At 30.9% G+C, this 12,385-nt stretch overlaps 1 protein-coding gene and 2 pseudogenes across 1 annotated transcript; all 3 read right to left on the reverse strand.

Annotated features, from left to right (window-relative positions):
• Positions 1-259: 259 nt before the first annotated feature.
• On the reverse strand, positions 260-5,263 carry LOC146904326 (uncharacterized). The gene is made up of 6 exons (XM_085728265.1): positions 5,143-5,263; positions 4,937-5,026; positions 4,421-4,859; positions 3,390-4,315; positions 2,026-3,246; positions 260-1,929 (listed from the first exon to the last, which is right to left on the reverse strand). Exons 1-6 carry the CDS (start codon positions 5,261-5,263, stop codon positions 260-262), a joined length of 4,467 nt encoding a protein of 1,488 aa, XP_085584391.1.
• A 566-nt stretch (positions 5,264-5,829) lies between these two features.
• On the reverse strand, positions 5,830-6,161 carry LOC146904327 (glutamyl-tRNA(Gln) amidotransferase subunit C, chloroplastic/mitochondrial pseudogene; annotated as a pseudogene).
• A 2,138-nt stretch (positions 6,162-8,299) lies between these two features.
• On the reverse strand, positions 8,300-11,624 carry LOC146904328 (replication protein A 70 kDa DNA-binding subunit B-like; annotated as a pseudogene).
• Positions 11,625-12,385: the final 761 nt, after the last annotated feature.

The raw sequence follows: 12,385 nt of genomic DNA on the forward strand, positions 1-12,385 counted from the left end.
GGTATAAAGAGAAATACAAATTATATAACCATATAAAAAAAGTATAAGAAAAATGCATAACATATTGTTAATTTGTGAAACAAATTTAGTTGATAAGTTTTGACTTTTTTGTCAACAACAAATATATATATATATATATATATATATAATTCGAAAGAAATGCATTATTTTAAATAAAAGTGCTTTGAAAAACATAGCTAGATGCACGCAACAATAAACAAATAGAAATAATATACGAATATGTATATGTGTAAATTACCTATCTTAAATTTTGAAAGACTTCTTTGTAGACAACATTATTAGTTTTGTTGGAGACACGTCCTTCGTCATCACAAATCAGCATCTTCAGCCCAACACGTGAAGTAACGCGTGAAAGAGCAACATATAACTGTCCGTGTGAAAATATGGGTTTTGGAAGATATATTCCAACATTTTTAAGAGTTTGTCCTTGACTCTTATTGATAGTCATTGCAAATGAGACCATAATAGGAAATTGTTTACGTTGAAACGTGAAAGGAAGTTTTGTATCAGATGGAGATGGAGACAAAGTCAATCTTGGGATATATACCTTTTGTCCAATACTGTTTCCTGATATTATCTTTGCCTCAAGTACGAAATTCCCCATTTGCGTAATTATAAGGCGTGTACCATTGCATAATCCTAACGGTTGATCAATATTTCTCAATAACATAATTGGAACTCCAACCTTGAGATTTAACTCATGGTTTGGCAAACCTGCGGATTTGACGGTGTTCAAAAATTCTGGAGTGAGAATCTGATCAGGACCATTAATATTTTCATCCTGTGCAGACGGACTATCAGCACTTAAGTATGTTTTTTTCTCACCAGGAATCATCGATAAAATGTAATTGTTCAGTGAATCAACAATATCATTGGTAGGTGCTAAAATTGCCCTATCTTGAAAAAATGAAATATCACTCATATTCTCCAAAAGTGATGGATATGTGCTATTAACAATTGAAGAAATTGGGTCACCTGAGTTCTTGATCAACATGTCATCTGGTATTTCAATTTCAGTTTCCCCATCATTGTTGTCTCCAATATTTCCATCTCCAACATTTAAAATCCAGTCAGAGAACTCTTTGAGTTCATTGACATCAGAACATGAAGATCCAGTTTGAAGCCTCATGTTTTTGGTCAATTTTAGGACTCGACAATGTTTCCAAAGGCGCGATGAATTAATTCTAGCATCAACAACATCATGTCTTGGTGCTCTTGGAATGACCGGAAGAATTTGCCTGAAATCACCACCCAAGACGACCACTTTTCCTCCAAAAGGAATATCCTCACTTCCAGGATTAGAGACACGAAGTATATCCCTAAAAGTCTTATCAACTGCTTCAAAGCAATGCCTATGAAGCATCGGAGCTTCATCCCAAATAATTAGTTTTGACTCAACGATTAGTTGCGCTAAAGGATCCCCTGGCTTGATAGGGCAAGTCGAATTCTCGAATATTTGCATGGGTATGCCAAATCTAGAATGTGCCGTCCTGCCACCTGGAATAAGTAATGCTGCTATCCCACTTGATGCTATCGTCAAAACAATTTCTCCTCTGGATCTAATTGCTGCAGATATCGCTCTCCAAATGAAGGTTTTACCGGTTCCTCCATACCCATCAATGAAGAAAAAACCACCGTTGTTCGCATCTACTGAACTCATGATTGTGTCGTATATGCTCCTTTGTTCTTCGGTCATTGTGGAAGTTAATTTTTTGTGCTCCAGAATTAGATCACGATGATTATAGTTAAGCTCGTCAGAAATAAGTTGATTGTAAGATTCAGGATTCAAAGGCATGTTTACTTGAGGCATGGTTTCAAATTTTTTTAGACTTTTGTTCCTTCTCCGCAACAATTTTTCTATCTCCACCAAAGTTAAATTTTTCAATTCATCTTCAGTCAAAACCAAATCTGTTATATAGAGTGAAAACATAAGTTAAATATGATAATAGTAAAATTCAATATTATAAACAATGAAGCAAAAGAAATAATGAGAATTGAATATACCTGGAATTTTCAGGTGTCTTCGTTGCCTATATAAAATGTCATCACTTAAATACTTCCAGGTATTTATCCAAACATAATCTGGACTTGGAATTTCATTTGACAGCAATAAAGTTGTAAATAAAATCCTTAGAAAACTACCTGTGCCCCACTGAGCTGCTTCTTTAATTACATCAACATGCTCTTTGTCATCATTTATAAGCCCCCTTGCATAGCAAGCATCCTTAAATGTCTTCAGGACAACATTGTTAACGGTCTTTATATCTTCAAAAGAAGTAGGACCTTTACAATAATTCAACAAAGTCCTCAAGTAATATAACTGACCACTACCAGGATGAACAAAATATATTCTTCCTATTTTAAATCCTCTTTTTCTTGGGTTCCAATGTTTTTTCTTTTCATTCCATACAAATTTGGAAGGAAATTCATTATATGTAAGTTCTCTTGCCATAGGATATTTTTTATTGGCATCCATCCATGCCAAAAATTTGGAATTTTTTGAGTTTTCTTTATCTAGAACATTATCAATTCTCTCATGATCATGAAAGGTAACATAATGTTCATTTTCCAAATGGAAAGACAATCTTTCAACTGATGGTTCTCTGTAACTAATGTGAAAAGCAAATAATCTCCATGATGCCTCACACGATGACAAATATCCGCAATCATAATATAACTTGATTTCGTCAACCAACCCATTATGTTCTTGATCAGGAGATCCTTTATAAAATGAAGCTGTTATACGGTCATGTCCTTTGTTGATATACTTGAACAGGTATTTTATGGAACGGGATTGGTTACACCACTCAACATTTATGTGAGCATTGTATTTCATCAAAAGATGTTTGTTATATGGGACAACGAATCCATTATGAACGAAAGCATTACCTTTTTTAATAACCCTGCCATCATCCCTCCTTCTATACACAGGATATCCATCTGCATCGACTGTGGTGTTATCGCAAAATTTTTTTGGAAAAAATTTCGTGCACTTCCCATTAACATCAATACATGGAGAATTCTTGTTTTGTATTCCGCAAGGACCATGGATCATAAAACTGGAAACAATTTTAAATAGCTCAGGTTCAACCTGTTCATCAGGTAGTTCAGCAGATATTATCTTGTCAATGCCATCAGGATTTGGATGTTTAAATTGAGGATGTAGGAAAATTAAGATGTGTGCATGAGGCAATCCACGTTTCTGAAACTCAATTGTGTATATCACTGTAAAATCGAAATAGAACACATCAATAATGGTTTCCATTCAATAATTTAAAAAGAGAAACATGTGCTAAAAAAATAAGAGAACGGAAAATGGACTGCAAGGTATAAAGAATACAATAGTTAACTTATATATATATTCATACCTGCCTTAACCTTTCCAAACAAATTTCCTTTCTTTATATCCTTTATCATATGATCAAGTTTAATCTTAAAAACTCGACAGACTAAATCTGGCCTATCCTCATATTTGAGTCCCATACCAGTTACAACTCTTTGCAACTCGGGCCATTTTTGATTGCAAGTAAATGTGATGAACAAATCTGGATATCCAGCCCACCTACAAATTGCCATAGCATCTTGATAGTTTTGAAGCATATAACGTGCTCCACCAGTAAAAGTTGACGGTAATATAATCCTCCTTCCTGCTGTTGAAGGATTTGTTTCTCCTCTGAGTACTGCATCAGCAAGACAGTTGTACATATCTGCTCTTAACTCTTTCTGATGTGTCTTGGCATATCGCAACCGCGAAGACTCTATCATACTAAATGCGTCGACTGAAAATTGCTGAAGCAACCTTTTAGAGTACAGTAAAGTTGATCTCTCAACTTCTCTTTGTTGAATTCTGAAAGAAAAGAATTCTCTAATCGACACTTCTTTTCTTTTGTTTGACGGTTTGTTGTATCTTTCTTTCAAAGACACGTCATCTCGATATCCATCTTCTCCTCTTGGAAACAGTAATGGGTATTGCAGTGGAAGATAAGCAGTATTTAGAACTGAAACACGTTTAAAGATACCCGTTTTCTGCTCGACAATTATGTCCCTTTCATAATCTGCAGCATCATAATCACCAACTATAAGAGCAGCAACTTCGGATGCTGTAGGAACATTGTACCTCCTTCCGTCACGTCCCCGCTTGCCTAAAATTCTCAATTTCAAATTAGGCATGTCGTTCGTGCTAAGCTTGTCGCGAACCATCCTATAAGCTTGTGCATATGGATTACATGAGTCAAGAGTTTGTTTTATGTCTTCGACGATGGATGAGTTCAAAGACGAAACATCTTTATCCATGCTATACAAAACGTTGAAAAAAAAATTAGAGATATCATAATATATTTATATAAATATCCTAATGATTGCTAATTAGGCATAACAAAAAAAGGATTAACGATTGTACCCGACCACCGACATCCTATTTGCAACTTCATTGTTGGTGTCATATATATATAACTGAGCAAACTTTGGTTGAGAACCATCTTGTGGCAGCAAACTACCCATTTGATGATAATTCTCTCCATTCATGATAAACATTGGTGGGGCATTGCCATCGTTCATAGAAGTGTTGATCTTTCCGCCCAAAGACGTAAATGAGAACATCATGTTAAAAGATCTAATATGATCCAAAAAGTATTTGCTTCTTTTATCTTTCTTATGAAACAAATCCATTAAAAGATCGGGCGGACGCTTTAACTGAGGAAGTTCAACTTTGCCATCCATGCAACATAAAGAAAACCTTGGTTTTTTGGGATTGTAGTGTTTTTGAATTCGCTCATCATACCACATCATTGCTCCACATTGCTCACATTTTGAGGCAAGATCGCCAATGTCCCAATAGTCTAATGCAATGAATAACAACCACAAAAAAATATTTAGCTTGATTAAACATCAAGTTAATTTAAAAAAAACAGTATACCTTGCATTGGATCAGCAACTGAACCCAAGTTTTCTGGTATAAATTCACCTTCGTGCATGTCATCATGAACATCATCTTCAGATTCATTTGCTGGAATTTAATGGAAAACAAATACAACACGGCATTAAAAAGTATAACATATACGATAGAGAAATATGAAAATCTTTGATTTGATATGAATGAATATAAATAAAATTATTAAGTACCGTCATCATTCATGTCTGTGTCATTATTCACATAGTCAGGACCATCTGGATTTAACGGTTGATATTCAAAAATTGGTTCATTAAGATCTACACAATATAAATAAGCAAAATCAATGTACATAGACATAGAAAGAAGGTCTAAAGAAGTTCAGCCATACATAAATAAAAAGAAGCTCTAAAGAATCAAGCACTTTTTTTTTTGTTTGTAATGAAGGAAAACAATGCACCAAGAAGATCGAGAAAAGGTAATAATTTTCAACTTTTGAAGTCAAGCGACTATTTTTTTATTTTTTTTTGGTATTCCCTTCGAAACCAAGCACCAACAATTCTATAGTAATATTTTTTTTTTTTAAGAATTCTATAGTATTATTATATATTTTGCATATTGGAAATGATATTTATTTAAAATATAACAACGATATACTAAAGTATACTCATATAATAATAATAGAATATAATATAAAATATATTACAAAATCATGTGTTTAATTTCTTCAACAAAAAAAAATGTTTGAAAAAATTATCTACGAAATGTATTTCAAAATTTGTTTTAGTAGAGTCCATGAACTAATATATCCATAATGAAAATACAGAATAAGCGCTAGCACATATAAAGAAGAAAGTAAATGTGATGAACAATAGTCTGCTATGAGTTACTTTTTATTAAAATAATTCATTTAAGCAACTTTAGTCCACATTTAGGACCTTTGAAACTTAAATGTAAGGCTCTTCATAGCTTGGAAGGGAAGTGTTGACGGCATCCCTTTGGTCAAATGTTTCAGGAGTATTTTCAAGCAAATTGTTTTCAGTATCTGCTCTTATGGAGGGCAAAATTCTTAAACCTCAGTTGGGGTAAGAGAGATATGAGCTGTTTTTGCCAAATGAGACACATTCGGAGGTTCAAGAGAGGAATAGTTTGTTTTTGAAGACAACCTACGAAACTGTAACAACTTATGTAGGAGTTTCGACAATGATAACCATAATGGTGTTCCTCTGAGTAACAACACTTTGCTACTCATCTTCCTTAAATTCTACAAAATCCTTATCCCTCTCGATCTTAATACATTCAGTTCTTATCTTAGAAATGATCAGATTTAAACTTTAGCTCATGATTATATTATATTTAAACTTTGGCAAACCTGTTAACTCATGATTTATTTCATATCAAAATCACCAAACGACTTTAGATTTATTTTTTTAAGTTCTTATTTTTAATATTAAGTGAAAAGTAGCTTTTATAAACTAAAAAAGCTAGGCCATACGCACCCTTAAAATTAATGCGAAGCAGACATACACATGGTCAACATTAACGTTAAAATAGTAACAATAGATATATAGATAAAAAAACCTGGTAATATTGAAGAAGTTGCTGCAACTTCAGATTGCACGGTAGTGTTCTCGACTGTTTGTTTGCTAATTTCATAGTGTGTTACTCTGCCACCATTCAGAATAAACCTCCCAGATCCCAATTTCTTAATTTTGCCATCACCCGTACGATAAATATTAGAAGAATCAACATTAGGCAATTTCGCTGTAGTTTTTGATGTAGCAAGTTCCGACATACCTTAATGGGCAAGTCAGATGGATTATTATAGAGGAAAAAAGAGGAAGTAGTACGACTTGACAATTGCAAGTTATTTAGAAAGCTTTCCAAGTAGTAGAAACAATAGTGAGTAAATAGTATAGGAAATATATGAAGAACGGTAAAAGTAGGAGATTTTATAAGTATATATATTTGACCTTACTTATATAGAGAGAGGCAGTGGATTAGTTTGGCATAAAGTGCCACATATCTAGAAAAAGTTAGTTAACAAAAACAAACAATAGATTAGGGTAGGTCAACAAAATAGGAAAATCAGTGGAAAACAAACTAAGATTATTATGAAGAGAAAAAAAAAAGGTTTAGATTCTATTTTTATGAGTCTATTTGTTATAGGCTTTTTAAGAAATCAAATTTATGAGTCTATTTGTTATAGGCTTTTTAAGAAATCAAAAAAATCACATTTAAGAGTGTGCATCTAATTGTTACAATTTGTGACAAAAAATAGAATCTAAAAAATTTCCCAAAATAAGAATCAAAATATTAAAGCAATTTTAAATAAGATAATTCATTTTATATAGTTGTATCCAAACAATTAATGGAAAACAAACTAAGATTATTATGAAGAGAAAAAATAAGGAAAAAAAAAAAGTTACCTAGTAGTTTATGAGTCTATTTGTTATAGTCTTTTTAGAGCCCGTTTGTTATAGCTTTTTTTAGGAAAAAATCACTTTTTTAAGAAAATAATCACTTTTAAAAATATTGCATCTGTTTGTTACAGATTTTTAAAAAAAATTAGAAACTAAAAAAAATCTAAAAACAACTTCAAATGAGAAGTTGTTGAGAGCAGCTTCTCAAAAAATAGGTTTTTGTTTTTTTAGAAGAGAGAAAAAATATGGATCTAAAGATTGAACTAATTTTGTAACAAAAAAATCGCTTTTATATAGCTGTATATCCAAACAAACTAAATTATTTTTTTAAAAAAGTGATTTTTATAAGGGTAAGCAAACGCAAGATAGATTCTGATTTTTCATAAAATCTCTAAAAAATAATCTCTAAATTATTTTATGTCAAAATACCTTTTATTTTAATCCGTAACAAACAGACCCTTAAGAAGTAAAAAAAATCACTTTTCAAGTTAAAAAAGAAGAACTCTTGCTAGTAGTGTGATTATTCAAACGCCTACTTGGTTGAATTAACATTTTTCTAAAGTTGGTTTTTCACATAAAATTTATTTGTGCTTATAGCAAAATATGAGTTATCATTTAAGAATAGACATGCATATAGTTTTTGCCACAGATATTGATAATGCTACGAAACACAATAAAAAAAAGTAAGGTGATTTATTTTGGTCACCAACGCAAGTGATTTTTGGTTACCACCACATCATTCGATAGAGATAGTTTTTTTTTATATAGATAGAGTGATAATGACGTGGACAAAAAAGAACGTAAACATGTTATTTTTGGATGTATGACATAAGCACCAAAGTACCAAATGTTATAACAACTAAATTAGCAAATGTCAAGCAGATAAATTCCAAAACAATTAACAATTAAGAAGGTACTTATTGAGTAAAAAAGAAAAACGAAACAAAATAAATCTAAGTAGTATAGACTAAGAAGAGCTAAAATATCAATCTTGAGGTTCTTGCTTAATTTTGACAACTTTCTGCAATTTAGTGGTGGACGACCGAGTTTGACAATCAACGTCATTATATGTTGCATCTGAGTCGGCGTTTCTCTTTCTCAAAGACTTGGATGGATGAGTATCTTTAGGAATAGAATTAGCTTCATCACCAAGAAGCTACATGAATAATAAACATTCATAGGAATAGTTAATTTAATAGGTTTTATGAATACCTTTAAAGTAGATATAAAGAATATTTAACTACCTTAATGTTATCATCAGTTTGGGGAGTAATAGGACCTATGATATGAACATCATCATCTTCCTCACCATTCGGAGGAGCAGCATGACAATCAATATCATACTTTTTCTTAAACTCATCAATGATTTCATTGTCATCAGACATCTTTTTGACTGCATAGGTATAAAACCTCTGTTCAACATTTTTTTGATTGATCTCTAGTTTGAAAAGCATTTCCTTATCACGTAAGGTGTCAAACTCGGTTGGATAATCATTTGTGGTCTTTACCTATTTTTGATTTGGATTAGTAAACAATTAAAACCAATGTTTATTGTTTTAATAATATAACATAAAAAATACAAAAAACAATATACTTAAGTTCATTATCGATACCATTTGTTCTTTTGCAGTCTTTCCAAAGTGCTGTGAAATAACTCCATCAAACAACACAAAGGTAGTTGACCCACTATCATCCATAACATGAATGTGCACCATAAACCTAAAATGAAAAGTGAATATACATGAAAGATTCAATAACCTTAAAAGGAATCACCAACCAAAAAAAATCAGTGACCAAAAGAATAAAAGTGGTGATGATGCAACTTGTCGTTTATATAATCATGTACATAGTAAGTTATTAGAAAGAAAAAATTAGATTTGCTAATTATATAAGTAACCGAATAGAAAGAATAATTGAGTTTAGCTTAAAAAACATGAGTGAAACATAAGAAAAATTAATATGGAAAACGTTACCTTTTTGTAGCATCGACTAATGTTTCACATTTTTCACAAAAGTATTTTGTACAAACAGGTTCAACCTTCTTGAAACACTTATCGCATGAAACGTAGCACCACTTCTTATTGGTGTCTATGTCAATAATTTTAGCCAACACAACACATGCACCCACCTGCATAGTTATTAAATTTATTTAAAGAATCATAATTAGAAAATTAAAACACAAAGATATGGATTAAGAATTATTTAACAACATAGTATAATAGTATAAGTCAAAGCAAATCAGCATAAAGTTGTTAACCTGTTTAGCTTGTGTAATATCTGAAATTGTCATGTTTTTTGTTTGGAGTAGATCATTAGACAAAGAAAGTGAAGATTGTGCTGTCATCTGGGTGACCCCTTGGGTCAAAGATGCATTGCCAGTTTCCATTCTATCGTAAAATATAAGAAAATCATACTTAACAAAAACAAAACAAAACAAAAAACTTCCAATAATTATCAATATATAATATATGGGTAATAACGATAGGTTAGTGCATACTCTTTCTTGTAGGTGCAACATTCTTCAATGTTGGGATTTATAAGCAACTTGGTTTCATTGAATGCATTGGCAATCCCATACATACCTATTAAAACGATACACCAAAAGGTATTAAGTGATATATATCATTAACAATACAAAGAAATTAAAAATAGTTACATTTAAAAAGATAATCTAATTACCACCAAAAACTTTAAGTCGACATAGATGCATAACAACTACAATAGGAAAAGTATTTCCATTTGTGCTCATATAGCTATTCATTTGTTCAGCAAAATGACCCCATAAAGTACAAATGATTGTATTGCTCCTGAAATTTACAAAATAATTTATATTAGACTAAGAATAATAATTAAAAAACATCTATATATATAGTTAAAACAAAGATAAAAAAAAAAAAAAAAAACTCCACTAACTCAAGGTCTTCAAGAGTCAAGTCCATGATTTTAGTCATTTTTCCTTTTACTTGAACATCCTTAATGTCAGTCGTTCCAACCACATGGCCAATGACATCTACAAATAAACATGGTTGTAGAATCATAAAAAATAAATCATAAAAATCTAAAAATAAGTTAATATTTAATATTTAATTCGTAAGTTTAGTATAAAGTACTAACCCATTAAAACACCGTTATCAGTACCACCAATAATGTCCTGAAATTTTGTGAAGTTAAACAAATTTGCAGGAATTTTATCATAAGATGTTTTGGTTATAATAGTGCTTCCTATCAAAGTTAGCTTGTATTTGTGATTTGTTGGCTTAAAATTTCCTTTATTAAATTGGACCAAGAACTTTTCTATAGTATATGAAGCACCCTCTTCAATAGAATCTCCAAGTTGTTTGAAATCCTTGCTTTTAATAGAAGCTTGTATCTTTGACAACTGAAATAAATAAAACATGTGAATTTATATGAATAAAAAGATAATGTGAAATATAAACATAAAAAAAAAAAACAATGATCAGATAATATATTTTTAACAACACGTTCATAGTACAGTTTTTATTATTAATTTATTGTAGTTTAGTTGTTTTTCGGGTCTGTTTTGGTCATGCAGCTGGCTGAGGTCTGTTACCCTCTCCTATGCCGTGTCCTGCTGTTTTCTCTTGAGCAGTTTTGCTGCTCCTGTTAGCTGCGGCTGTGCAGTTTGTTTTATGGAGTTTTATTTATGTTTTTTCTCCCTGTGATGTACCGGATTAGAGCCATATATGGCTGTTTAATTTTCTTTCTTTTGAACGGCATATTATATTAAAACAGAGGCAACACAGAGAAAGTTTAGTGAACTCAAAATAACAAAGAAAGGAACATGCACCCAAAAACTGCACAGCACCAACTAAAACAAATAAATCGCCACCTCTAAATTTAATAGGCCAAGTGTTTAATTTAATAGATAATAGGCTAATTGTTTAACTAACACGTTCATATATGATTCTTTTAATTTAATAGGCTAATTTAACTGTGATGAAAAACAGAAAATACATTAATAAATCAAAGATCTTTAATAACAAATAGATAGATATAATAGAAACATATAAAAATAATATAGAGGCATGTCGTTTCATCACACATAACATAAACATAGTATAAATCAGAGATATTTAACAACAAAATTTATAGGTACAATAGAACCATATACATGACCATACCTTTTCATCTAGCAAAAGTAATTCAATACTGGATGCCTCTTTTGGTTTGTTGAAATCAGGAATTTTCCAAAGATTAACTATACGAACGCGTATCTTCCAATCGATTTTTCCAGCAACAATGTCATCAATATGAGTAGTATGAGAAGCCATTATTCAACCTACATAGAATTGAAGAAATAAATCATACAAAGGTAGACAAAGTTAAAAATAGTAATAGTGAGATAATTTAATCGCTGATATAAAAAAGAAGTTAGAAGTAAAAAAAGAGATTCAAAGCCAAAAACAAAATATGACGTACAATTACTTTGAAGCAAGATGACTTAATGGAATGAAGGATGACAAATAAGTGCTATTTATGTTACTTATATAGGTAGTGAGAGATAATTAGTTTAGCATAAAGTGGCATAGATGTAGAGAGAGTTAGTTACCAAAAACAAAAATAGGAAAAAAGATTATGCTGAAAATATAAAACGTATCCATACTGGCACAAATATAATAACTAAACAACAAAATAGGAAAAATATAAAACAAACCAAAGATTATTTTTTGAAGGAACAAACCAAAGATTATGCTGAAAATATAAAACGTATCCATACTTTGGTGGCAAAAATATAGCAAATTTTTGTTCAATTATAGTGGCAATAGGATTTAATAATTTTTTTAGTTAACAGGATTCGATAGGATTCAATAATTAACAACAAAATAGGAAAAATAGAAAATAGCACTACCAAAAAAAATAGAGAAAATAGAAAACAAACTATGATGTCCATCAAACAAAAAACAAAATAAGATTATGAAAAGAAAAAAAAACAAACTAAGATTATGGAAAAAAAAAACAAAAAAAAACAAACTAAGATTATGGAAGAAAAAAAAACGTATTTAGTAGTTTATGGCACAAATTTAGTTAAAGT

This window comes from Medicago sativa, chromosome 7, assembly GCF_051527215.1.
Source record: "Medicago sativa cultivar Bolivia chromosome 7, Bolivia_mono, whole genome shotgun sequence".
NCBI lineage: Eukaryota > Viridiplantae > Streptophyta > Magnoliopsida > Fabales > Fabaceae > Medicago > Medicago sativa.